This window comes from Ammospiza nelsoni, chromosome 7 (assembly GCF_027579445.1).
Source record: "Ammospiza nelsoni isolate bAmmNel1 chromosome 7, bAmmNel1.pri, whole genome shotgun sequence".
Taxonomy (NCBI): Eukaryota; Metazoa; Chordata; class Aves; order Passeriformes; family Passerellidae; genus Ammospiza; species Ammospiza nelsoni.
The window spans coordinates 2,754,252-2,781,741 of NC_080639.1; the positions used below are offsets into that span (position 1 = coordinate 2,754,252).

Here is a 27,490-nt window from a genome sequence, read left to right on the forward strand (position 1 = left end):
AGTGTAACATAAAACTGTGAAAGTTTAGCGGGGGAAAAGCCTTCCTCCCACCGACCTGGCCGGCCAATCAGGAGGGAGCCCCGCACCTCCCTCACTTCTGACAACTATTTAGCAACTGAGCTCAGCTAAAGTTTCCAAAAAGTTAGAATAACTTCCTCTCTCCAAGACCTCAATTTTTTTACACAACCTCGGTCCTTGAAATAAGAGCCCTTCAAGCAACCTGGAAAACGTTTGGTCAGCAAAAAAAAAAAAAAAAAGGAAAAAAAAAAGAGAAAAAGAGTCCTCCTGTTTTTCCAAAGGATCTGTCTCAGGAATTTAAAGCACATTTAAGACACACACACACTCACATAACATAAGGAGGGGGGGAAAGGCTCTTCCCCTCCCCTTCTTGCAGAAAGCATGGAAGAAAGCTCCAGTTCTCCTGTTTCCCCTGTGGATAGCTTGGGGACCAGTGAAGAGGAGCTGGAAAGGCAGCCAAAGAGATTTGGCAGGAAGAGAAGATACAGTAAGAAGTCCAGCGAAGATGGCAGCCCCAACCCAGGGAAGAGGGGGAAAAAGTCCAGTCCCAGCTCCCAATCTTACGAAGAACTGCAGAGCCAGAGGATCCTGGCCAATGTCAGAGAGCGGCAGAGGACTCAGTCGCTCAATGAAGCTTTTGCCGCCCTGAGGAAAATCATCCCCACGCTGCCCTCTGACAAACTGAGTAAAATCCAGACGCTCAAGCTGGCGGCTCGGTACATAGACTTCCTCTACCAGGTGCTACAGAGCGACGAGATGGACAGTAAGATGACGAGCTGCAGTTACGTGGCTCACGAGAGGCTCAGTTATGCCTTCTCCGTGTGGAGGATGGAGGGAGCGTGGTCCATGTCGGCCTCCCACTAGCCACCGCCTGGGCCGGGCCAGCCCAAGGGGTAGGTACCCGTTTCTCTTCTCCTGAACGATGCTCTGGGTCTGTCTCCCTCTCTTTGCCCTTTGTGGAATGCTGGGGATGCTGATGGGTTTGGGGTTGCCGACCTGGAGGACAGCGTAGGCACGTCCAGTTCCTCCCGCTCCCCCCCTGTGCCGGAGGAAATTCAAATAAATGGAGCTTCCAGGAAGGCAAAAAATGAGATATCTCCAAAATTTTGGGGCGTGGGGGAGGGAAATAATAATCAGCATGCTTTTGCTCTGTGGGAATGGGGAGTAAGAGGGGGATGGTGTTGAGAGCTGGGTGATGAGGGACAGAGGGGAAACCGTCACCGTGTGACATTTGCCAGAAAGCGCTGCTTTGGAGAAGGGCTCGGAGAGGAAAAGGTGATGGCCACAACGGGCTGACAAGGGGATCCAAAACAGCTGCTGCCCCGCTCTGTGCGTGCCTGCACCCCAAAAACCCCAGTGCTGAGCCCCGTGGTGGTCACATCCCCTCCCAGCTGGGGGGCCGGGAGTCAGCAGGACCCATGCAGAGCTCGGCTACGGGTTCGCCCCAGGTTGTGTTTCTCTTAAAAGAAACAAGCAGCAGATGTCGGCTGCAGTCCCGGGCTGTGCCCCTTCCCCCTCACACAGCAGAAAGCAAACAGACATAGGAGAAAGCCTGCTAAATTTTTGGGTTTGTCCAGTTTCCCTTCCCCAAAGTGACGGTAAAGCAGCGGCTGGCGTTAGGCGCAGTTTCTTATTTACTCTCCTCACCAAACCCTTCCTCGTCACTTTCCATTAGCAGAAAACTACTTCCTCTTCAGCTGCCTTTGTAATATTCTGGGAGGGAGGAATAAACAGTCAGAAAGGAGAGGGGAAAAAAGCCTTTTAATAACACCCTCATCTCCAGCTAATTAAGCAGAGCAGCTCTGCGTAGTGTCAGCCAGAGTTTGGGTCTGGCCAGGCGCTGTCTGGGGCTCCCTACATAAAACAGAGCCCACAAACCCATTTCACCAAGCAAACACTCTGAAGGGACATTTTTCCCCGCCACCCTTATGATGTAAAAATGAAATAATTTCATCATGTGCAGAGTTGAAGAGGAAAGTTTATCCCAGCCCATTGGCCGGGCTTGTTTAAAGAGGCAAATCCATCTTTGTTCAGTCAGCAATGAACGGCCCCTTTGAATAAATAATATATAGAACCAGGCAAAAACTTGATGCAACTGCAGTGCCTCACTTCAAAAAGGTAAAAAATCGTGAAACCAGGACTTACTAGTGGCGTAAAACGGACTTAAAACCATCTTAAATGTAAATGTTTCGCTTGCATCCTGAAATGGTTTGGAATTTGCACTTTGGTGCTGGAATTAAGTTCTTCTAGTGATTCCCCAAAATATGAAAAAAAGTCTCAAAATTGGTTATTCTGTCCACTGCAAGAGCTGCCTGTTGTTTCATTTTATTTAAATAGGTAACACTGTTGTTGTGGGGTTCATGGCCATCTCTGGCATTTTTATATTTTGCATGTCGTGCCCCGATTTCAACTGCAGAAATCCAAATCTGAGTGGGTTTTTCAAAAGCAAAACCCTCCATTTATGCAACAGAGAGCCTTTTCCCATGCTAATCTGGCTAAAAAACTGCAGCAAACAGATTTTTAAAAAAATCCCCACACAAAAACCCAGGCTTCTTGTCAAAACCAGATGTAAAATGTCCCGAACACATATTTCTTCAGCAGTTTAGATTGGCTGAATAGGAAAGTGCTGGGCTGGAACAATGCATTGATTCTGTTGTTTCCCAAATGATGTGTTGCCATTAGCCAAGGATGGTTGGAAATCTGTTATCTAATACACAACCCTCCTAGCACACGGGGCAAAACTTGCCTTTTTTAAACCGTGTTTTAGGCCCCACATTGGTTAAATTATTATTAACATTGCTCTGATGAGGCAGATTTTATGGGTAGGTGCTCAGATTGTTCCCATCTCCAAAAAAATGTGTGGATATAATGGAAAAATCGCGATGCAGAACCAAACCCCAGCACGTTTTGGTTTGATTTGGAATAAATCGGAATTCGGCTCCTTCGCCATAACCCAGTGCTCCGAGGTGGCTCTTGCAGAGGAATATCCCAAACTTTGCCCCTTTGCCTGTGCCTGTGCTGTGCAGGAACACGCGTGTGGTTGGACTGTTGAAAAGGTTGTTGACAAATGGCCTGGTGCGGTGCGGTGTCAAATTCTATCGTTTATGGCGACAGAAATTACGGCTGCCAGAAAATAAAAAATAAAGCTACAACGAGGTCCTCAAGAAACCCTTGAGAACAGGCAAGTTTAGCTGGGTGGTGGGACTTTTTATGGGCTGGAGGGGAGCAGCCTGTGCTGCCCCAATGGACAAAACATCCATAAGAAATTGCTGTGTGGGTTTGGGATCAGCGCCTGCCTTTCCTAGGGAGTAGGAACTGCAAACGTGGGGTGAGCACCGCGCAGGCTGGGCTGCCATCCTCCCTTTTCCTGAGGTTTTGGGAAGAGAGAAGCAAGGAAAGGTTTTCTCCTTAGGGGAAGGCTCATTCCCCTCTGGCTGCAAGCAAAACAAAAATCAGAGGAGCTGTTTGATTAGAAAATCAGAGCCTTGGGAACTGGGAAAATGCCACCTGGCCCCTGCGAACGTCAGCAGGTCGCTGCTGCTCGCTCCCCTGGCCACGAGAGCTTTTCCTGTTCTGCTCCATGGAATTCCAGACAACTGACTCCGGGAGTTGCAGGAGAAACAGGCGCAGATTTTGCACCTCTAGGACTGCAGTGGGATGTTTCAGCCGAGCCTTCCTTTCCCGCAAAATCTCCCCATCCTCACCGCCAGCACCTGCGCCCTTCCCCTCGCAGCCACCTTTCCCTTTTGCTTTTGAAATGTTCCACAGGCTCTAAACTGAAAAAGAACAAACCAGGAAAAAAAGTATATTTCCTGATATTTGTTTTGTTAGGGATTAAACCTGTCCAGCTGGGATGGCAGGACCAGCAGCACAGCCCTGAGCCCCGCACCAGTAAGACCAGTCTGCTGCTCCTTCCCACTCACTGGGGACGAGCTCTTTGCGTCCTCTGGGCTGGCACTGGCACTGGGAAACGCTTTTCCCACCTTTTCCATGCTGGAGAAGCCACGTTTAATGCGTGTGTTAAACCCAGAGCCCTCATCCCATCTCCCCTTCAGATTTGCAGGGCTGTTTCCAGTATAAAACACCAGCATCCTATTTCATTTTTCTCCTTAAAGGAGCAAACAGATGTTATCTCTGCTGGCCCTGGGAACAAAACCTAACTCTATAGTGTCTGCACAGTTAACTGGGGGTGTAGTGACACTGGAACGAAGCCCTTTTTTGTCCCAAAAGCCCCATTTTTTTATACGCATCCCTCAAAAAATGTAAATAAGTTTCCTTGACAGGAAGGATTGTAAAGTTTGGTATTTACATTAATAGCCTTGTAGCGGCGGGGAGGGGTGGGGGTTTCATCTCAGTGCATTTAAAAAGCCCAGCAAAATGCATTTTGGATCCTCTGTTTACGTTCGTGTCTTTCCTTGGGAAAGGATAAATCTGTTAGCCAGCAGACACCAAACACGCTGCAGTCAGCCAAAAACCGCTCAGGCTCGGGGATCTTTGAAAAAGAGGGTGCAAGGGAAATGCTCCGGAGAAGCAGACATGCGAAGAGACAAATCTGCCAGGGGGCTAGACGCAAATAAATGAATTACCCATCAGAAAGAGCTGGAGACACGCATGGCGGAGGGAAAATGCAGGATCGGGTCCGAAGGAACGCTTAGAAAAGTGGTAAAAACGAGTTATTACTTAATCTGCTGGAGGCAGAGCTGCGGTGAAACTCCTATCGGGAGAGATGTGCGTTGAAGGGTCATTAAGGGAACAATCGAGGCAGACATTTGGGCTAAGTAGACCTAATTTGTCTCCAAATTAGTCATCCTCACACCGCTCGGCTCTGCAGAGCAGCCCTGATTTTCAAAGCATCCTCATTAAAACGAAGGGAGAGATTGAAACGCTTCTCCTGAGCAGCCTCCCCTTCACATTCCTTCCTACGGTGCTTTTTGGGGGCATAATTCCTGCAGTTCTAGGTAGTGGTGATAAATGAGCCCTGGAGATCACAGCGGGCTCTCACAGAGCTGGGACAGATCCTGTAACCACCGCTGAGATCTCTTTTGGGTACATTTCATGTCACTCTTTCCCCCGGCAATATAATTATTTTTATAGCCGTAGCCCTCAGAATCATTTCCATGTGCTTCAGCACGGCTTTGAAATCTCCGAGCCCAAACCCTCCAGAATTTATGTCTTGCTGGAGAGCTACAGGAAGGGTTTGATGAGGCCACGAACGTGGAAAGGATCGGCACCAGCTCCCCGAAACACAGAGCGAGCTGGAAATGCCGTCAGGGAATTACAGCTGGATGGGGAAAGCGGATCTTTCAGGGACCCTTTTCACCCCTCTTCCCAGGTTTTGCAGAAAGTTGGGAAGGGGGGAGAAAAAGCAAATTGCTCCTTGTAAGGTGCTGATCCCACCAGACACCTCGGTGGCTGCTCGGAGCTCCTAATTCCCTTCTTCAGGCAAATTTGGAAGTGACGAAAACCAAGAAACCATCCAGCTGGATATTAGCAGGCTCGCGCTAATTAATGATCAGTTCTCAAGAATTAAAACAGTAGAAATATATGCCAGGGATTAAAAAAAAAGGCAAAAAACGAAAAAAAACAAACAACAAAACACCAAAACAACACTTGGCATCCCGGCATTAATTAGATTTGTAGTTGTGGACGATGACCACTCAGCAACAACAACTAATCACACAGAAAGAGCAAATTAACTCAGCCAGCCCATAAATCAAGGCAAGGCAGCCCTTGCCCTCAGACCCATCCCTTTAACCACTTTTACACCAGCCCCGATGTCCTTGTCCTTCCCCTGCCAGTTGTGCAGCAAAAACGTGGGAATCAGAGCTCTGCGAGCTCTTTGGGATGTGCTTCTCCTCCTGCCTTTGGGGGGTAAAACAGAGGATCCCTCTTTGAATTTTGTGATCTGCCACCCAGAGCCCAAGGTTATCAGTGTTTAGCAGGAAGGAGGGTTTTCCCTCCGGAATGGGGGAGGAAAAAAAAAAATCAGTCTTTCTCTGTCACATCAAGGGAAGCCGCGTCAGGAATTTGGAGACAGGTTCCTTGCAGGAGGAGGGTGCAAACGGGACAGAGAGGTTTGGTTACCAGTCCCATAAAAACGTGAAATAAGCGGCAACAACTCCTAAGCCCTGCTGTTAACAGAGGGCTCTAAGTGGCCATTAGATCCCTGAATTCTCCGGATTTGTTCCCTGGCTTCTCCGGGTCTTTTTTGTGGAAAAGGTCTGCTGATCTAGTACTCCAAAACGAGCACAGGAAAGGCAGCACGGATTCTTCATTTCCAAACCAGCGGCCAGGGAGTGTCTGGCACTGCCCAGGGGCTGGGATCCACCTGGATCCAACCTGTCTTTGCTATAATTACATGATTTGGGATTTTAAAATTTAATTTTTTTTACCCCCGTGCTTTGGCAAGGAGTGGGATTGAGGAAGATCCGCTCTCCCCCAGATCACAAAAGTGATCAGAACACCAAAACAGAAAATAATCCTCGTGCCCTGCACTCTGTGGTGAGCGACAGTCCCTGCTCTTCCTCCCATCTCCTCTCCACCTTTCAACCACAGCCTGGAAAACAGAAAAGGAGGAGGTGGGGGCGAGAGAAGAGACAGATGTCTACGGGTTCAGCTTGAGATATATATTTACTGGAAGAGGTCCAGTAAGCCTGGCCTAGCTTTAATTGAATTCCTAATAAGATAGTTTTGCCTTGTTAGCTGCCACCCCCAAGAAGCATTTCCTTTAAGAGTTATCAGACCTGCCAAACACATGCTTTAAAATGCATGAATTGGGTTTTGGGTGAGTTTAGCCACCAGAAATCCTCGTGCAGTCTTTTATCTGATTATGCCCTCAGTTTTAGCTGTTCGGGTCTCCTTTAAAAATCATATGTTTGTGCTTAAATGTAAATAAACCAAATTGCTCTGCTGAAATGGGGGAATCACGGCTGTGCTGAGCCTCCTATTAAAAATAATTAGTTAATCCAGCTTGGAAAATTCAGTAGGGTGGGATGAAGCCAGGGAGAAGCTTTCATAGGAAAAACAGCATTTTGGGTGGCTGGGGTGAGGGGGTCGCCAAGGTATCCACCCAGTGTCCCCAAAACCAAACTCCTCAACAAAACTAACCTGACAGAGACACAAAAACTCACATTTCAGGCTGACCCTTATGGCAAATTTTATGCACATCACGATGTGATTTCTCTGTGTGAGAAATTCGGCTCCTTAGGCAGAATTTCTGTCTGGGAGGAGAAACTCAGAAATGCAAGGAATAAAACAAAGAAAATAGTGGACTTGGGAAGAAGATGAACTGGGAGATGCTTCCCAGCAAACAACCTGGCATTGGCAACTGGAGACAAGCCACCTTGTTAAGGAAAGAAAGGAGTTTATAGTTTAATCTACCAGCACAAAACCCACCTGGGCCCACCAGAAACTCCAGTACCATCACCCATGAATGCTGTCAGGACCATGCTTGCACTGAAGCACAAAAATCCCACCGTGAATATGGCCAGGACAGAGATGCAACAAAATTTATTAATGACCCCTTAATCAAAGGGGTTTGGATGGGGAAAATAGGTTTTCTATTTGTCCCAGCTGAGCACTTGCCCCGCTGTCCTTCTCAAGTGTAGCCCACCAGGATGTCCAGTACCACCTCCACCCCGTAACCCCCCAAAATTCATCCTACAGGCATTTTTATGCCAGTTCTTGTGAGTTTGAGTCTTTCTTCCCCCAAACACACAGGTGAGCTCGCCCATCAGTGGGCTCCCGAGTGTAGGATGAATGGCAGGAATTGAGCCTCTGCATGGAAGCAGAGCATTTTCACCCATGGTAGTGCTTCTGGGAGCACCAGGGAATCACCCCCTTAGAAATTTCCCAGTGAGAAACCAGGGCATAAAACCACATCATAAAAACAGGCCGGATGAGATAACAGCAGTTTATTAAAAAAGCGTTCTGCACAGAGCATATTAACTTGTACTTTTGCACATTGGATAAGATGGCTATTCTGCATATTTTAATTTATTTTGCTTAATTATCTTGCCTGATAAGCCCAGGAAATTTCTGATAGCACCAAGCCCTTTTTGCTGCAGTAATTGTGAGCGCGGTGCTCCGGGCACGGCCTCGCGATCTCCAAAGCTCCTTTCCAGCTCCGTGGGGGTTTGTGCACAGAACAACCCGACATTTTACAAGGGCTTTTTCATCCCTGACCCCAAAAGGGGCTGTTTAAGAGATGCAGTACTAAATAATCCATTTTATACCAGATGGGGCTGAAATGTTTGCTGCTGGAAGGGAGCTGGAGTGCGGCGGAGCGGCCGCGTTCTGTCCTCCATTGTGGTGTGATGAGCTTGCACTTGGGTTTTGGGACTGAGAAGAGTTTCAGGCTTTTGAACTGTTTAAATCAGCTCGGACCTCATGAACAGGGGAGATCAGAGATCCCTTTCCAGTGATTCCCTTGGAAATTTACAATCAAAAATCTGATGATCAATATTTCTTGTTGTAATGCGCGCAAATGAATAGCTCACCGCTGCTTTTCCTGTTCACTCCAGGGAAGCTGGTAGTGGAAAGCGCCTCAAAAAGACCCTGTCACACCAAACCCACAATTCCAGGCACCCCCAGGGCAATGCCATGTGCCCAGAAGGCTGAGAGTAGGGAATTGGGAGCTCAAAACACGCTGATTTTCAATAGGACCGAGTTAATCTGGAAGTTTTCCTCCTAAGCGCTGTTATTTTGTAAACCAGGCAATACTTTCACTCCCAAGGAGTGGAAAAAGGTAAATATTTTAAAGTTGCCGAGGGAAACAGACACGACTGAAAACTGTAGCTATTCCTTAACTGTGCATATTCGTGGAATTGTAAGATTTTTCAGGCTAATAATGTCAGAATCAATTTGTGGAATCATATGGTTTTTTGGGATAATCATGTCAGAATCAGAGAGAAAAATCTCCTGGCCTGAAACACAACAGTCTGAAATCTATTCCTGCTTTTTCATACTGGTTTATTGTTCTCACATATGCATCACTGGCTCATTTTCTGCTGCAATTAGCGAGGTTTTCATGCCCACTGCAATGCCCGAGGTATGTGTACAAGTCCCAAGGACACTCACCCCTGCTCCTCCAGAAAATAAAACCTCCTGTTTAGAGCACATTCAGAGCTATTTCCTAATGCCATCATTTCACCAGCTGTGAAATGTATTTTTGTCCCCCAAATGCTGTTTTTCCTTAATCTTTTGCTGAAATGCTACTGCACAGTTTCTCACACAGCTACAGCCACATTTATGTTGTTTGAAGATCCAAAATCTCTTTCTGGAGAGGAAATCCATAGGCTCCCCCCCTGCCTTGAATTACTCATTCACTGCACTGCTCAGGCTGCCTTGCAGCTTCTCTGCAGCTCAGGCACATCCTTAAAATTGCACACAGGGCTAAAATATTCCAAAAACCAGGAGGGTTTGGGCCGTTTCTGAAAGAGGGAGAGGAGGAGATGAAGGTTTCCTGGAGCTGTCACAGGGAGCCTGGGCCAGAAATCAATGCCTAAAACTTTTCAGGGGGAAAGCTGCTGGGACAATTTGGGACCTGGGTGTTTGGAGCTGCTCCACTGAGGTGCAAACAGGGACAATGAGGCACAAGCAGGGCAGAACTCAGGAGAGTTGTGACCCTGTGGCGAGATTTACCCCCACTCCCAGCTTCTTCCAGGAGAATGCCCAAGCCAGGGATGCCAAACCACCCTCAATGACAGCGCTGGCACTGCTGGCACCCCAATCCTTAACCCTGGTCCCCTCTCCAGCCCCTCGGAGCAGGAGAGGAAGCCTGGAATTTGGGCTCTCCCTCTCCCTGGCTGCCAACATCCCAGCAGCATGGAGGGATGCAGGGACACCAGGCTTTGCTCCAGCAGGTCCAGGAGGCATTGGATAGGACTGGGAGACAGATGAGGCTGCTCCGTTTCCATTCTCTTAGGAAACTTAAGAATTTTTATAAAAAAAGCGAGCGAGGATTTGGCAGCGAGCGGAGGGTGGGGATGCCTGCCAAGGCCTGGACAGCTGTACCTTCTTCACTAGCAAGTTGTGTGATCAGCTAGGGCCGTGCTGAAAGCCAAGAGGAGTTACCAGAGCTGCCACATCGCATTTGGCTGATCCTCCCTCTGGGAGACACCTTAAAGAAACAAACCCACCCTAAGAGCTCCGCCAGCGCCAGCACAGCAGAACCGGGGGTCACCCCACAGGCTCGGGGTGCTGCCCTGGTGTTTCCCCCCCTTTGCCTTTCCCCAATTTGGGATCCAAGATGAGGGGACAGGGGAGGAGCAGACTTATCCGAGGCTGTTTTTCCATATTTTGCTGGCGTACCGAAGCCCTGCCTGCCCCTCCCGAGCTCGGCCGGACCTTCCCGACAGCTTGAAATAACCCAGGAAATTGTGCAAAGGCTGCGGCGGGCCCGGGCCCGGCCGGCGTGAGGGAGGGAGGGACACCAGGCCCGGCAGCCAGCACCAAAGGTGGCACTACTGCACCCCACATTGTAAAGAACTTTGTTCTGGTGGGCTCTTCAAAGTACCAGGAGGGTCACAGCAAAGAGAGGGAAGGAGGTGTGATGGGTTGCAAGGGAATTTGGGGAGAACCGATGTGACTGCAGAGCCCCGGCCGCGGCTGAGGGAGCCTCCCCTCCCGGCAGATAGAGGGACAAAAGGCTCTCAGATGAATTCTTAAACAGAAAATTATCCCCCCTTTCCTTCGAGAGAAAAGCAAGAGATCTATCTCCAGGTGTTACCCCATCCCCTCATCTCCAAGCACTTCCCAGGCTTGAAGATTTCGCTTCAAGCTCATCACTGAAACAAGCTCCAAAGGCTCCCCTCGCACAGCCTGCCACGTGTATTCCCATTCCCCTCACAAAGCTCATTTTCCCTTGCAAACATCTCCAAAATCTCCTTCCAAGAGCCCGTGCTCGCTCCAAAGCTGCTCTGAGGTGCCCACTCCCCACACGTTTGTGCACAGACATTTCTGGCCACGTTCCTTCCTCTCTCCCCAGCAGCTGCAAATTCCCAGGTTGGGAGAAGGAAAAAGTGGAAAACCACAGGAGCTGCTGGCTCAGCACCTGCTGGCACTAGAGGGCAGGGTAAACTGCATTAAATAAAGAATCAGGTGGGGTTGGGGTTGCATCCCAAGAGAACATCTCCTGTGTGTCCATCAGGGATATCTGGGAGCAGCTAGGAGCTGTCTCACTGCCCGAGAAAAGGAGGAACCAAATTTTGCACTTTTTGTCAGTGATCATCAGGAGAGCAGACTCCCAGATTGTCTAATTTAGGGTCAGAGTGTGCTTCCACCTTGCAGTCATAGCTGCCTTTCTAAAAGAAAAACTCTTTAAAAAAAAATAAATTCTCATTTCTCTGCTGTGTTTTCCTGAGTATGCGATTAACCCTGCTCAGTCCTCCTCTTAACAGGAGATTTTAAATTAGCTCCAAACACAAAAAGCACAGGTTTATGCTTTCCTTTATCAACAGCCACTCCAATAAACAACCCCAATTTTTAAAGATGACTCCAAGAAGGTCAGGCAGCACAGTCATTTCTAGCAGGGAAAAACCACACAGAGCTGGCAAGGCAATTCGTGGCCTAAACACAAGGAACAAAACCTACCAGGTCAGCCCTAATCCTGCAGGACAAGCATCCTCCAGAGCTGCTGGTAGCCACAGAAAGCATCTGCCCTTCCCTGAGGGACTGGGTTCCTTAAAAATCCAAAGACTGGGGTGCATGAGAAGCAGCTGGAGCTCAGAGAGATGCGGTGCCCACAGGGCTCCTGCAGCACCTCAACACAAGATGAGACCCCAAAAACTGCACAGAGAGCTGGCAGGACCATCCTGAAGATCCTGGGGCAGGGAGACGAGAGGGACAAACCCCAAAATCTGAAAGATTTCAAGGATCACTTAGAAGAGAGTCACTAAATGCTGCTGGGCAGGAGAAATGCAGGGGTTTGGTTGGGATTTGGGAGTGAAAATGTCTCAGGCCTGCTTTGCTGCTAAGGAACAAGGGGGGTCTGTAACTCCCCACTGAAAAAAGGGGGTTTGAAGTGTCAGATTTTACCCTTTTTTGACTTAGAAATGGGGTAATTGACAGGCATTTTAAATTTTTTTTTTTATTTTTAGTCTGATAAGAAGGGTGAGAGAGTATAGATGTTATAATTTATGCTATTACAATCAGAAGTTAACTATTTCTCTAAAGCATCTAGTTAATTTGTAAGGTTGTTTTTTTGAAACTTGTTTCTAGTTCTATTCCTCTCTCAATAATGTTTGTTTTATTCAAAATATTCATTAAATATACCCCCAAAAATAAAACCACACACATACACATGGAAGCACAGCAAATTGCAGAGGTGATGGGTGAGGAGGGAGCCCCCGGCTTGCTCCCATCTGATCCGGTCACCTCCATCCTGTTTTCCACTGCTTTTGGCAGGCAGCAGAAGTGCCACGGGACACTGAGGCTCTTTCCAGCTGATGCCCTGCTGGATGGTGCCTCAGTTTCCCCTCCAAAAAGCAAATATTAACTCTTGCAGTGCCCGCCTTGCCCCTCCCCAGCAGGCAGGACCTTGCCAGCAGAGGGAAAGGATTCACATGCCACCAGGGCTGGATTTACATTCAGCCCTTTATATTCCTTTCACAGCTTCTCATCTCAGAGATCTGAATTGCAGATGTTGCTGTGCCTCACATTTGGAGGGGGACAAAAAACGGAAGGAAAAAGGTTAAGCAGCTCTGTGAGTCACTCCAATACACGACCTACTGTTGATTTAGAAACCTACCTCGGCTGTAAATACACAATAAGCTTCTCTGAAGTGTTTAACCTCTTGTATTCTGTCCAGAAAAACTAATAAATGAGAGCAAAACATCCCTCCTGAGTCACAGAAGCAACAAAGCTGGAAAACCTTGCCGTGGGTTCAGCTCTGAGGATAAAGTGACCCAAAACAAGTGACCTAAGGAGGGAGGGGAAAAATAAAAAAGAGGATTAGTGGGGCAGATAATGAAGAGAGCAGGCTGTGCTGCTCTCTGGGACCTGCTCCAGGCAGCAAAGGCAGGAAAAAACTTCCCAAACAAGAAGAGACAGGCTGTGCCATGAATAAAATAAAATACACCCCAAACCAATAGCGGGACTCTGGCTCCACAGGCACCCACTTGGTGCACCCAGACTCTCCTTGGAGTTGCACAGGCTCCTCACACCCATCACAACCCCAAATCATTTATCCACAGGCTCCTTTTCTGGGGCTTTTGGGAGGCAGAAGGCATGTCAGTCACATAACTGGGGAAGGGCTGGGAGAAGAATTGCAAGCAGGAGAATTAGCTTTGCCACAGGTCTTGCCATGCATCAGTGCCAGGGCAGCTCTGGAGAGGGCAAGCTGGGCATGGAAATGTCCTGATTTCAGCTTTGGAAATGTCCTAATTCTAGCTTTGGAAAGCCCTGTGAGTTTTGGAATGCAGCTGAACCATCCAACCCCCCCCCCCTCCACACACACACACACACACACACACACACACACACACACACACACACACACACACCACCCCCCCCAACTTCAAATATCTTGTTGAATCATCTTTTGTCTTCAAAGCAGAGGGTGTAGCAGCGGAAGGAGAGCCTTCCCTGGGATTTGAGGCACTGAGTGGGAGTTGAGAGAAAGGCCAGCATCTGCTGATCTCAGGGTACCACCAGGAGAATTCTGCACCAGGATCCCGAGGAGGTCACTTGGGCTGGAGCCATCCCGAGGCCTCCGGCTCGAGCAGGATCCTGCAAAGTGACTGAGGGGGGCTGGATAGTCCCAACAACCCCAGTGACTAAAGGGAAAGATGATGAGCCAGCAGTTCCAGCATAAATCAGGCTGGCCTTAAAGATTTGGGCGTGATTTAAATCGGCAGAGCTGTGGCTCACAAACCACCAGAGGTTTTTGTAGGGATGGGGATGCTTCAAATAAAAATAAAAGTCACTGCTCTGGTCAGCACAGAGATGTAAAACTCAGGGTAGGGAAAACTGCTTGAGTAGTGCTGCTGGATAATTCAGGCCCAAATACCTCTTGGAGTAATTTTCCTCCAGTCCCTCCTTATTCCAAGGCAATTTCCAGTTCTAATCAGACATGAACTAAGGCAGGATTCCAGAAAATTTATTTAAAGCTCTTTTTTTGCTTGTTTAGAACTCAAAGATTATGTACTCAAGCTTTTCCACCTAAAAACCAAAGGATGGAAATTTACCCTATTAAAAATACTACATTAACTGATTAATTAAGTTAATAATCTGTTGGGGTTGATGATGAGCAGACTGAAGTTAAAGAGATTTAGGGCCCCTCCAGAGCTGGGAGTTTTCTGAAAGACACCAAGTTTTCTTGATCCTTTTGAGAGTTCCAGCCTAAACTCCTATTCAGCAGCCTTTACCATTTAGTTGCTCTTTGGCTCTCTAGGAAAAACTAAAATCCCTGACACACAAGAGCAGCATAAGTAAGGATGAAGCAGCATTGTCAAGTTTGGAATGCACAGCTCAAGTCCAGGTGAAGGGACAAGTTGGTTCAGAGCTGTCCCAGGCTGTCTCCATGTCTGGTCTCAGCTCCTTTTCCTGGCAAGAAAAATCCCACAGGCATTCCCTTGCTCAGTTCATCAAGATGATTTGGCTGGATCTCACCAGGGAGCCAGGCAGTGAGTTCCCCAAAAATTAAGCCCCTTGTCCCCAGCCCATGCACACAGGAGGATCTTGGCATCCATGGAAAAGGGGAGCAGATCCCCTCAGAGCAGACACAAATCACCAATTCCTGCAGCCAGGGCCTGGCTTGTGTAACCAGGCACTGGAGGAATAAACTCAGGTCTTTTCACCCTCAAAGATCTTTCAGCTCCCTTCAAACCCAAACCAATCCACGATTAATGAAGCAGAGATGGAAATCATTTGGAGGAGTCCAAGAGCCTCATCCCCTGGACTTATGGCCATCCCAAAAGCAGAGGTGGAACAGCGAAGTGAGGAGATGGGAGCAGAATGAGGATAATCTCTGGAAGGAAAAGCAATGCCAGCAGCTTTCCTGATGTGTTTGGAGCTGGCACAGTCCTGCCAGCCTCCTTATTCCAACCCCACAGAGCTTGGGAACAGCATGCAAACACTTGGAAGGGAAGGAAGAAAGCATTTAATAAGTCTGAAATAATTTTCTTACAAATTCATTAGCTATTATTTCAGCTGTGTGACCTCCTGAAGGGACTTTCTAGAGGGCCAGATTATGCAGTCAACTGAAAATATAAATAAGTATGGAGAGGGCAAAGATCACTTTTTCCAGCCAAAGCGTGTGGGATGTCAGGTTAGGGTTCCTGTCGGGTGCATCCGTGCACTTCCAGGAGGGGAGCCTGGCCCAGCACTTGCATTTCTTCTGCCATTTCAGGCAAAATCATCTCATTTATTGGGGTTGATCTCAATTACTGCTGCTTTTAGGGCTGCTTTAACCTGAATGTCTGTGCATAGATTCACACTGATATTTACTGCTGGGGAAGGGCTGTATTGGAGGAGAAAAGTGCAGAGCACATACAGATACAGATCTTCCCCAGCCCTAGAAGTGTCCAGGGCCAGGTTGGATGGAGCTTGGAGCCTGGGATAGCAGAGTGTCTCTGCCCATGGCAGAGGGAAGAACAAGATGAGATTTCAGGTCCCTTCCAGCCCAAATCATTCTGTGATTTTCTGGTATGGTGAGACCCATCTGTGCCTGTGTAACAACGGCAACTAGGAATTTCAAAAGAAAACCAAAGCATTTTAATGGGTAAAAAGCACACAGAGGAGTGAGAAGTTCTTAAATTGAGTCACCCCAGACATCCTCCACACCCAGATATTTAATGGAATCTGGGATCACAGATCATCTGTGTGTTGTGTGCGGAAGCACGAACATATTTCTCTAGACAGAGACAGATCCAAGCTTCCCTATTCTCTCCCTGCATTCAATCTCATTCCCTAATTAGCCTCTAAACCCCCATTTCAGTCACTAAATGTAACACCCAGCCTCCCTCCCTTCACAAATATCACACGCTGGTTTAACCTGGAGAATTCCAAACTTAAACATCTTGTACTGCAAATATAAACCGTGTGTAAAACTCAGTTGTACAGAGCAGAAAAGCTGTTCAGCATCAACCAGAGGTTCCCTTCACCCCTGGGCTTGAAAAAACCCAGTCTAGAGGAAAGTGTCGGATCAGACGACCTGTAAAGGTTTCTCCCAACCCAAACCAATTTGAGATTCCCTGAGCTGCAAACCCAAGCAGAGGAGCCCATCAGCAAGTTCTGAGCAAGCCCCTGGCTCCCAGCAGCACCAGCTTGGCTCAGCTGGGCTCAGCTGGGCTCAGCTCTGCCTGCAGCGGAGCCCAGAGAGAAGAAGCACGGCCAAGCTCCAGCACGGAGCCTTTGTTGGGAGCAGATGCTGCTCCTCCTGCTCCCCCCAGAGCAGGGATTGCATCAGTGCCACAGGTTATTATCCCAGCGGGAACCTCGCAGGGGTCACTCGCCGAGGCTCAAACAAGCCCAGCTTTTGCAGCTGGCAAACCTAAACAAGGCCAGCCAGCTGCTGCCGAGCTGAGTCAGCCGCGCTCGCTCGTCCACTTAACCCGTTCCTTTAATCACCCAAACCCCCAAAACCTGACAACTGCAGACAGGAGAACACACATCTGCCCTTCTGCAGCATGACAGGCTGGAAAGGACCGTGGAAACCGATTTTCCAGGGCTTTTTTTCCCTCGGCTGCTGAGTGCCTGCTGCACACAAATCATGTTCCTGGGAGTCTCTGGCTGTGCCTGCTCTGAGTCAGCAGAGCATGTGCTAAACCCCAGCCGGCCAGCGGGGCGAGCAGCTCACACTGAAATATTGAACATGTGATTGCATGCTCTGCTAAACACTGTCCAGCCGATCTGTTTGCTCCTTGAGCAGCTCACACTGAAATATTGAACATGTGATTGCATCCACCCCTAAACAGCAACCAACTGATCTGTTTGCTCCTGGAGCAGCTCACGCTAAAATATTGAACATGTGATTGCATCCTTCCCTTGCTCCTTGAGCAGCACACACTGAAATATTGAACATGTGATTGCATCCTCCCCTTGCTCCTTGAGCAGCACACACTGAAATATTGAACATGTGATTGCATCCTCTGCCAAACACCAACCAGCCGATCTTTTTGCTTCTTGAGCAGCACACACTAAAATGTTGAACATGTGATTGCATCCTCTGCTAAACACTGACCAGCAGATGTGCCTGCTCTTCGAGTGTGGAGGTACCAGTTGTGGGTTTCTCTGTGTCTTGGTTGAAGGCACTTGAGATAGGAATTCATGTTTGGACTCAAGTGTTTCTTATTTCTTATCAGTAAAACAGTCTCACTATTGTGAGTTCTGCAGCTTTTCATTAGAAGGCACAAAATGGCCAACAATCTCCTGTTACAAGGTGTTTTAAAGCTAAACCATCCAATTAAGAGCTGACACCTGGATTATTTCCCCTTTTAACCCAATAACTGATCCCACAGAGCTGCAATGGGGGCTTTTCTGCCCAGTTACAAAATGCCACCCAAACCCATGAAGAAGAATGAGGAAGAAACCCAGGATGACCCCCTGTGCCCTCCATCTTGCTGCCATCCACAACATACTAAAAATCCCAAAACCTCAATTTCTCACCAAGTGATACACCTACACTACTCTCTATTTCACACTTTTGTGGATTCCAGTCTATCTTGAACTCTAGGACACTTTCTCCACAAATGAGGGTCAAAGTCAGTGCTGCCCTGGGGGTCAGGGCACCCCAGAGAAGACAGAGAAATCTTTCCTGTGCCCTGGGTTTCCACACTCGAGCAGCACACACTGAAATATTGAACATTTGATTCCATCCTCTGCTAAACACTGCCCAGCCAATCTGCCTGCTCCTTGAGCAGAGAGGTTCCACCTCTGCACGCTTCTTCCTCTGAAAATTTGAACTTGGTGTTTGCTCCCCTTTGGAAAGCAGCAGCAAGGGAGTGATAACTTTGTTTTACCTCTAAAATCCAGAAGTGTAATCAAAAGGTGACACAGGAGATCTGAAGGGATCTATTGATAGGAAAGGAGCAGGGAGCAGCGGCACAGACAGCAAGCAGAATAAAACAAGATTCTAGAAATCATTAGTCAGTCATTGCTTTGGGAATTAGACCCCTCAGGGTGTCCATTGATGGGAGGGGAGGCTTTTGGAGCAGAGCAGAAGGTTTGGGAAGCTCCCTGTGCTATCCAGGCTGGAAACTGAAGAGAGTGTGAGTAAGATCTGGCTCCCTGTCCTGCTCCCTGCGGTTTGCCTTTGGACCCATGGAGAAGTTTCAGAGAAGCCCATAAAGCAGCTGGCCAGCCCCATGCTGGGCTCAAGGCAGTGGTGCCGCTCCTGGGAGTCTTGGAAAGATGATTCATGGATGCTCAGAGCCCGGACAGGGAGCAGGGGGGATGCACTGACCACAGGAGGAGGATGGCAGCATCCAAACCCACAGAAATAAACATAAATATCCCCACCCTGACCAGCCACTGTGCTGTTGCCTGCATCAAGTCCAACTCCTGGCCCTGCACAAGGCACCCCCAGGAAGCCCTTGGGAAGAGGCTGGCAAGGAGAGGAGGAAGAAGAGGAAAGAGAGGGGTAGAGATGATTATAAACACCAGGGCAGGGAATGGGTTGAGTACCTTAAAGGACTGGGGCTGAAATCCAGAGGGCTTGATGTAAGAAGCCAAGGTTTAAGGGTTTTAAACCTGCTTTGAATGGGATGTTCTGTGATTCTAAGCATGGGTAAAGCCATCTGCATGGAAGGCAGCAGCTGTAAAGTTTAGGAAAAACAACCATTCTGTGCAGTATTTGCACTAAAGGCTGGAAGAAATGTGGGGCTGAGGAGAGATGTGGGAATCAGGGTGGCTTTTGCCAGGCTTGTGCTGTGCTGATGTAGCTGCCAGGCCAAGGAAAAGGGAGAGAAAAAGCCCCGGGGCAGGAGGAGATAAGGCAAGCAGAGCAAGCCAGGCCTGTCACACCTATTCAAATTCCAACTCACTGTCACCATTCCCAGGGTGCCAAAACCCCAATCCCAATGATTTACCCCAGCCCCACAAAACCCAGAGTGGCTCACTCCATGCCGAGGACTCCTTCCCCCAGCAGGATTGTTTGTCAAATAAAATACAACTCCCCCTTCACGAGGGCAGCACCCTCTAACCCCAGGTATTTTAAAGAGTTGAGCAATTCTTGCCGTAAAAAAAAGATCAGAGGGCCTTTATTGACTGCAGCAGGGTTAAGCCGGTTTATTCCAAGTGAGAATTTGGCCCCTTGACTTCAAGGAAGACATGCTGATTAATCCCAGATGGAGATCTGGCCAGGCACAATCACTTCCCAAAGTCCTGGGGCTGAATCACCTCCACTGCTCAGAGCCCAGGGAATTACTGAGGAGCAAGGAACAGCACCTGCCATGTGGGAAACACTGAGGATGGGACCAGGGAATTGGGATTGAGGAATTTAGGGACCTTCAGGGTGTGCCTTACAATGGGGGGAAGATGCCAGAGTAGTATCCTTTCTCCTGCAGACATCTGGGAATGTCACCTGGGATGGGAGTCTTAAAACCTGGGCATTGAGCACAGTGGGCAAGGAGATGGGGAATCTTCCTTGCTTCTTCCCACTGAGGGCTCCATGTGGTGTTTTGTAAGGATCCATAAGAGTAAAAACAGGATTAAATCCATCCATGCTTCAGGAAAAGCTGCCCCAGCATTTCTTTGGCAGTTTTGAGAAGCAAACACAGCTTCATTCCTACTCCAAATGCCAAGAAAAAGGATCTTTTTTCAGCAATCATCTCCAAGGCTAACTCAGGACAGGCAAGATTTTGCTTCCCAGAGTTTTAGGCACCAATGCCATACTTTTTGCAGGAAAGGGTAAAATCCTTTACATGTGTGCCCATGGGGAGATGGCAAAACTGTGGATAAACACCAGAATTCACCAATTCCAAGGCAGGTATTGATGAAGTTTTGGGTCTTAAATGCAGAGGGGGTGGTGGAAAGGCTTCCCTTTGGCCAATAATATCTGCTCTCCTAAAACCTCCCCCACCAGGGGCAATTTTTAATGCAGGAACATTAAAACTTCACAGCTGTGGGGTGCCAGTGTCTCTCCCCAAATTCCCCCTGGGGGTCTCTGGCCCAGATTTGCATGGTGCAAGCCAGGGGGACTCTTGCTGAGGACTTTGCGTGCGGAGGAGTCTCCTGAGAAGGGGGAAACGCCTGAGCTCCCAGCTCCCCGCTCCAAGCTGTGTTTGTGAGGGCCGGCATCTGGAGCGGGGTGGGAGCCGAGGGCTGATGGGCAGCAGCACACGTACAGCTGTGCACATCTGGCCTGCAGGTGTCTCAGCTGCTTTGTGTCAGGGACATGAAAAAGCACCCCGAGTTCCCGGGGCAGTCGTACCTGTCCCGTGGATTGTTCCCAGAAGCCCCCAGAATTCCGTGGGGTTTTTGTCTCTGCTTTTTAGTGGGTGGCCCCAATTTTTTTTTGTTTGTTTGTTTTTCCATTATTTTATTTGAAAGAAGGAGTTTAAACCCTAGATGCTTTTAAAACAGGGGGGTTGTGTTGTTATTAATTCCACTGGCATTAATCCACGCAGCTGAGTCAGTCATAATGGATGGCTGTCATCCTTCCCCTGATTTACTCCTAGGAGTAAAGGTTACTATAGAGCCTTTGTGCTGCACTGGTGAAAAAAACTGAGGCTGCTCCTCTTTATGCTCAGCCACAGGTACAGCCAGACTTGCTCCCAAAATATTTAATCTGTGCAAGGACAGGCAAAGTGGGAAAACATAGGAAAAGTCTCATCCATGGGGTAGGAAAATCCCGGAGCATCCCACAGGGATGCTGCTGCTGCTGGGGTTTGGGAACTGCAGCTGCACACAGGAAAACTGTGAGAGCAGAGGAGCTGCTGGCTGAGGAGGCCAGACCAACAGAGTTCCCTTGGAAAAAGAAGAAAGGCACAGATGTATATGTTTATTTTTAGAGAAGGTGTCTTTCCTAGAATTTGTATTATTTTGGCAGGAGCGCTGAGGGGGTGGAGGAAAGGTTTCCCTTGGCCAATAATATCTGCTCTGCTAAAACAGGGTGGAGGCAGGGGGGTGTTCTCACAGCCCAGTTCATATCTCAGTTGTGTTTATCCCTGTAGAGGCTTAGAGGGACCAGAGACCATGTCCCAGTGACTGCCAGCTTTGTCCTAAATTAAATCAAATTAAATTCTCCCTCGGGCTGCCAGCTGTGTCTGTGCAGGGTGGGATATGTCACTGTGAGCATCTCAGCAGAAGCAGATGGATCACCTGTGACAACTCCACCCTCCTTCTCTGATTTCCAGCAGCCATTCCCACTGCTTTGGCCCCGTTTTGGGTGTGCATTTCAGGCAGTGCCTGGCAGCTGGAGCCCTCCTGGATCCAAGAAGGCTGCAGGATGTGGGACCTAGGAGGCAGAGGAAGGTGGAAATGTGGTGTGAGCCTCAGAGCCGCTTTTTAGGGACACATCAGTGTCTGTGCAAGCTCTCCTCCCCAGCCTGGGTATTTCCCTGGAGCTGCACCAGGAGAACACCTCATTCCCTGCCCTTTTGTTCCACACCCCTCTCCTGTTTTTGGTGTGGGGCAGTGAATTTGAGCCAGAGAAAGCGATGATGAGCTCTGCTAGCCAGGAGGGCCGGTAGGGGCCACTCCTGCCCCTCTTTGCCCCCATCCCTGGCCCAGGAGATGCCACTGGTGTCCTTCAGTGCTTGTTCCCCCAAACCACCCACCAGGCAGCCAGGCCGCTCCTGGCTCTCCCAAACTACACGGGGCAGCTCTGCTGCTTTTCCCTGCTCCACTGCTCATTAGCGGCTTCCGCCCCTCGGCAATTCCGAGCTGCCATTCCAGTGATGTGCTGCCAAGGTTTTCAAAAGGGGGCTCCCACAAACCTGCCTCCTCCTCCTCCTCCAGCTGCCACCAGCCCTGCTCGGCCTGTGGAGGAGTGCAGGGCTGGGGGAAATGCGCCGTTGCTGTTTAAAGCTTTTTTTAAATGTTGGTTTAAAGCTGTTTTTATATTTGTTTTAACTTTCTGGTGAGGGAGGGACGCAGCACCTTGGGGCCAACATTCCTGGCTGCCCAAATATTGCTGCAGGGAGGCAGAACCTAACAGAGAACATCTGAGCATCCCAGCAGCAAAGTGCTTCACTTGTCAGCATTCCCTTCTCCTTCCTGTGGTGAGCACAGGCCCACAAGAGTGATTTTAGCTGAATTTGATATTTTAGTTTGATTTGACCTGAAATGTTGAAGAATTGGCTCCTTCTAGGTGTTTTGGAAAACCTTCCCAAAGTTTTTCCATGGGAAGTTGTTGAGCCCACAGGTAGAAGCCATTGAATTCCTCTGCTTGGTGAGCATCCCTCTCTTCTTCTCAAGGGGTTCTTTCCATTCAAGGCCAGGTTGGACAGGGCTTGGAGCAACCTGAGATAGTGGAAACTGTCACTACCCATGGCAGGGGGTGAAATGAGATGGACTTTAAGGTCCCTTCCAACCCAAACCACTCTGGGATTCTCTGGACAACAATAACCCTTTCTGCAGCTGTGTGAGGGGGGAAAAAATATTTAAAGCAAAATTACAGAGCCATTCCTGGCAATATGTGAGAGGAGCACTCACAACTGGAGCTCTCTAACCTCGTGGCCGTGCTCCATGCTGCTCCAATGGCTGGGAGCAGACCCAGGCAGGAAGGACCAGGGCTCTCCCCTTGGCTTCTTCTTGTGGCATCACCTCTTTATGATCCTCCCTGGACAGTGAGGTGTCAGCAAACTGATGCACAAGAAGGTGTGGAGAGGAAGAAACAGCCCCAGGGAGAGGAGACAAAGCCCCAGTCTCCATTTCCTCATGCCACACACCCATCAAACTGCTCCTGATAACAAACTGGGGAGCTGCAGGACACAGGGAGGATGTTTCACCCCCAGCCAGCCATGGGCAGATAAATCCCCCAAGCTCTGCAAAGGCTGGGCTGACTCAGAGAGAGGCTTCTCCCCGGGGCTCAGGAATGAGCCTCTGCCAGGGATGTGTTTTGAAATGGTTTCCCAGCTGTAAGATGCACATAATTGTGGCTTTGCCTTCATCTGGGAGACTTCAAGAGCGGATGGTTGATAAGGATGGAGCAGCAGAGGCAGCACAGCCCGAGCCAGGGGATCTGGTTTCAGTCTGTCCCTACCCGCAGCACTCGATCTGATTTTGGCCCTCTCTCCACCCCCTCGCACGGACACAATTATCTGAATTCCTTTCCCTGCTGCTTCCTCCCCTCTGAAGCCTTGCAGCCTGCTCCTGCTGCCTTTTCCAGGGCTCCCTCCTTTCCTGCCTCAAGGGATTTCTGCTGGGTTTACCCTTTCCTGGTAACACCCCAAAAATCAAGGGATTTCTTCTGGGTTTAGGCTTTTCCGGTGGGAAACATCCCCCCAAAAAAATCAAGGGAATTCTGCTGTTTTAAGGTGTCTTTTTTTTGTAAATTGAAACATGTTTCTATTTAAATTAAATAAGCTTAAATTTAAATGAATTTGAGCATTTTAAACTTAAGCAAGGAGAGATTGGATGAGGTCCCGAGCAACCTGGTCTGATGGAAGGTGTCCCTGCCCATGAAATGGGATGAGCTTTAAGGTCCCTTCCAGCCCAAACCACCCTCTGGAGTGGCTGCCATCGATTCTGGCTCCAGGGAGAGCTGAGAACTCTGAGAACTTCATGAAATAATTTGGGAACATGCCTTCAGCAGTGATCCTCCCAGTCATCGGGATGCCATCAGCAATTTTGGCTGTTTCCCACTCTCCCCATACCCTGAAACAGCTGGGCTGTATTTTTTATTTGCCCACAAGACAAAAACAACAGCAACAAAGGAATCAAGGCCAAGTGTCCAAACCTGACCGTAGATCTTTTGATTGCTCTGTGCCACAGGGCTTTTTAGGGGAGTTATTCCCAAAACAGCTAGGAATTATGGCTCCTGAGCCCAGGAATGGGATTTGAGTGATTTTCTAAAGCAGGAGCATCACCTTTTGTGCTGTAACCCAGCATTGCTTGAAGCTACTGGTGGGACTATTCCAGAATAATTTTTTACACTAGAAAGATGAGAGATTCAGTGAGGAATAAAATTCCTCACTCTGAGTGTGGTGAGGCCCTGGCACAGGGTGCCCAAAGGAGCTGTGGCTGCCCCTGGATCCCTGGAAGTGTTTAAGGAAGGGCTTGGAGCAACATGGGATAGTGGAAGGCGTCTCTGACCATGGCAGGCATGGAACAGGATGGACTTTACAATCCGTCCCAACCCAAACCATTCTGGGATTCTATGAATGCCACATTTTCCTCACCTTGATGTGTTTGCTCTGTCCCATCTTGTTCAGGCCTTACCTCTGAGAAGAACCAACCCCACATGGGATTTCTCCTTCGCCATTCACCCTAAAACGTGCCTGGGATGTAGGGAAAGAAAACAAAAAGGCCCTGGGGGCAGAGCCTTTTTTCTACACCCTCAACTTTAAAAGAAATTGCAAAAGCTACCTTAAAAAAATAACCAACAACCAAAACCAAAACAAAACAGCAAAACCCACCAAAACCAAAAAGCCCAAACAAACTCCAGCAGTTTTCCTGCATTTCACATTTCATTTGCACTCTCGGCCATGTCACGGAAATGATTTCAATCCTTTTGTAACCAAACCCACCCCAATCCTGTATAAGCAAAGGCCTGGGGGACCTGTTGGGAAATTTCCTGCAGCCAGGGCCGTGCTCCTGCTGCCACCTTCCATCAGGCCAGCAGCTCCCTGCTCCTGTGACATCCATGCTGGGCTGGGGAATGCTTCAAAAACAGGGAAAAATGGATCAGCAAAGGCCTCAGACAGAGGAAGCTGTGCTGAGGCAGAGCATCACAGCTGGGCTCTGTGTTAGGATAAGAGAAATGCTTGGAAATCCCCAAGAAATCCCAGGAGAAAGCAGTTCCCATCCCTGGGAGTGTGCAAGGCCAGCTTGGATGGCTCACAGAGGTTTTTGGGGCATTTTCGCACTTCCTCAGCCCTTCCTTCCCCCTGCAATAGCCAAACAGGGCCAGGTTGCTGACATGAGGATCACATGCCAGATTCAGAGTGTGATTTCAGAGGGATTTCAGAAGGTGATTTCAGAGGGATTTCAGAGTGTGATTTCAGACTGTGATTTCAGAGTGTGATTGCAGAGCCTGATTTCAGAGTGTGATTTCAGAGTGTTATTTCAGAGTCTGATTTCAAAGTGATTTCAGAGTCTGATTTCAGAGCCCAATTTCAGAGTGTGATCGCAGAGCCTGATTTCAGAGTGATTTCAGAGTCTGATTACAGACCCTTATTTCAGAGTCTGATTTCAGAGCACCATTTCACAGAATCACATCACAGTCTGGGTCGAAAGGCTCCTCAAAGCCAATCCAGTTCCAGGGAACCAGCATGAGGTGGAATGTGGCAGAGCCATCCCAGAGCTCTGGAAAATCTACAATCCACAGGGCAGGCCATCACCATCCCCTCAAAAATCAGCCCCTCAGCACCGAAGTGCTGTGGAATTCCCACTTTTCTCCAGCTGGAGGTGGAAACCAGAAAGAATCAGTGGGAAGGAGCAGCCTCAGGGCAGCAGCAGCCAGAGCAGGGGGTCCTAGCCAGGGTTAAAGACGTCAGCTCTGCCCCAGGAGCAGCTTTGTGCTGAGCTCTCTGCTCTTGGGTGGGATTTAAAAAAATCCCTGGAACCAGACCAGCTTTTTATCTGGTTTTACCTCAGTTTTGTGTCAGCCATATTCAGAGAGGAGCAGGGCACAGCAAAACCTCGTGTGACCATCCTCCACCCCTTCCTTCTGCTGGCTGGAAAAAATAATAAGTTAAAAAAATAATAAAATCAGCAAATTGCTCCGTGGTATCTTCCTCCTCCCTGGGTTTCATTTTGCTTTCCTGGAGCCCTCCCTGGATGGGGAAAGGGTCAGCCTGTCATCTGTCAGACGTGGGCATCCCCAAACCACCGGGAGAGGTGGAGCTCTCCTAAGTGCTCCTGGGCAGCCTGACAAGTCCCCGAGCTGGTCTGCAGAATGTGGTTGTAATTAGATAATTAATAACTTGGAGAGGGAAAGGAAAGGAAATCAGCTAAATGGAAGCTTTCCTCAGTGGGAGGAAATAATTATATCTGCTTTTTGATATCTGAGCTGAGGTGGCTTTGCTGAAGGCAGGAACAGCACCTTGCCTGCAAAGCCATCCCTGCCCTGAGCAGGAGAGGGGATCCCAGGGGCACTGCTGGGTCATGGAGTTTGTCCCACAGAATTTACCCTGCTCCTGGAAGGGTTCCACGCCAGGTTGGAGCAATCTGGGATAGTGGAAGTTGTCCCTGCCCATGTCAGGGAGGAGGAATGAGAAGAGCTTTAATGTCCTTCCCAACCCGAACCATTCTGGGATTCTGCTGTTTTGATGGATACATTGCCCCTGCCTAGAGATTTACCATTTTAAACCCCACTGCAAACCAGGCTGTGACATTACCAGACTCTGAATTTAGCCTGTCTATCCAAAAGCCTAAGGAATTGTGCTTCCACTTGCACACTGGATCTTGCCCAGTGCCTGGATTAACTCCACGCTGCTGGAACCAGGGGCAGGATTCAACACCTGCTGATGAACCACAGCCTGGATTTGTAGGGAAAAAGCCCTTCCCACACAACCTAGCTCAGAAAGATGTCCTGCATTTTTTGGTGTATTTATTTTTCTTCTCTTTTCTTTTTTTTTTTTTTTTTCCTTTTCTCCAGACTGTCCAGTGTCTGCGACTGAAGTGGAATTGGAATATATCCAAGTTTGTAGCTTCTGAAACCTTAAAAACCTCAAGAAAACTGGTCCGAAAGACCCCTCTTGACCTCCCTCGCTCTGAACTCTTGCAGAGCATTTCAGACTGAGTAGCAAAACAGCACCGAAGAGAAGGGGCTGAGCCTTTGCAGCATCTCTCCCCAGAACGACTGACCAGAGAGAGAAGGAGAAGCAACATTCCTGGTTGTTCTTTGTTGTTGAGGTTCTGTGTCTGTCTGTCTGTCCGTGCGTTTGGTGTTTTATCGCTAATTTTTTATTTTATTTTTTTTTTCTGGAAACAATCTTAATTCAGGAACGCATTTATGAGGCATCTTTGGGTTCGAGTTTTACTTCCCCTTAACTGTATTATTCTTTATATTTTTATTTTTTTTTAAATTCCAAACCTGATTTCTTGTACAGTCATGGCAAAACTGGACCAAGGCTCTCAGCAAAAAGACGAAAAGAAGGAAAAAATGCCCCCAGCTCCCTGCATGAATTGTTTCAAGTACAGCCTGGATTACAGACTGCCCTCCACACTCTGCCACCTCTCCCTTATTGCCCCATGATTTGCTACCGCTCATCCCCTTCCCCCTTTTTTGATTTTTTTTTAATTTTTAATTTTTTTTTTTGGTTTTCATTTTCTGTTCCAGTGTATATGTTGCTTATTTGTTTTATTTATTGAGATATTTTTAACGAGCTAAGAGACTGCAATGTCGCTGTGTATACTGCTTCTC

The 27,490-nt window shown here is 48.5% G+C and overlaps 1 protein-coding gene across 1 annotated transcript; it reads left to right on the forward strand.

Annotated features, from left to right (window-relative positions):
- Window positions 1–152: 152 nt before the first annotated feature.
- On the forward strand, window positions 153–27,490 carry TWIST2 (twist family bHLH transcription factor 2). The gene is made up of 2 exons (XM_059476319.1): window positions 153–911; window positions 26,723–27,490. Exon 1 carries the CDS (start codon window positions 400–402, stop codon window positions 880–882), a length of 483 nt encoding a protein of 160 aa, XP_059332302.1. The 5' UTR covers window positions 153–399; the 3' UTR covers window positions 883–911; window positions 26,723–27,490.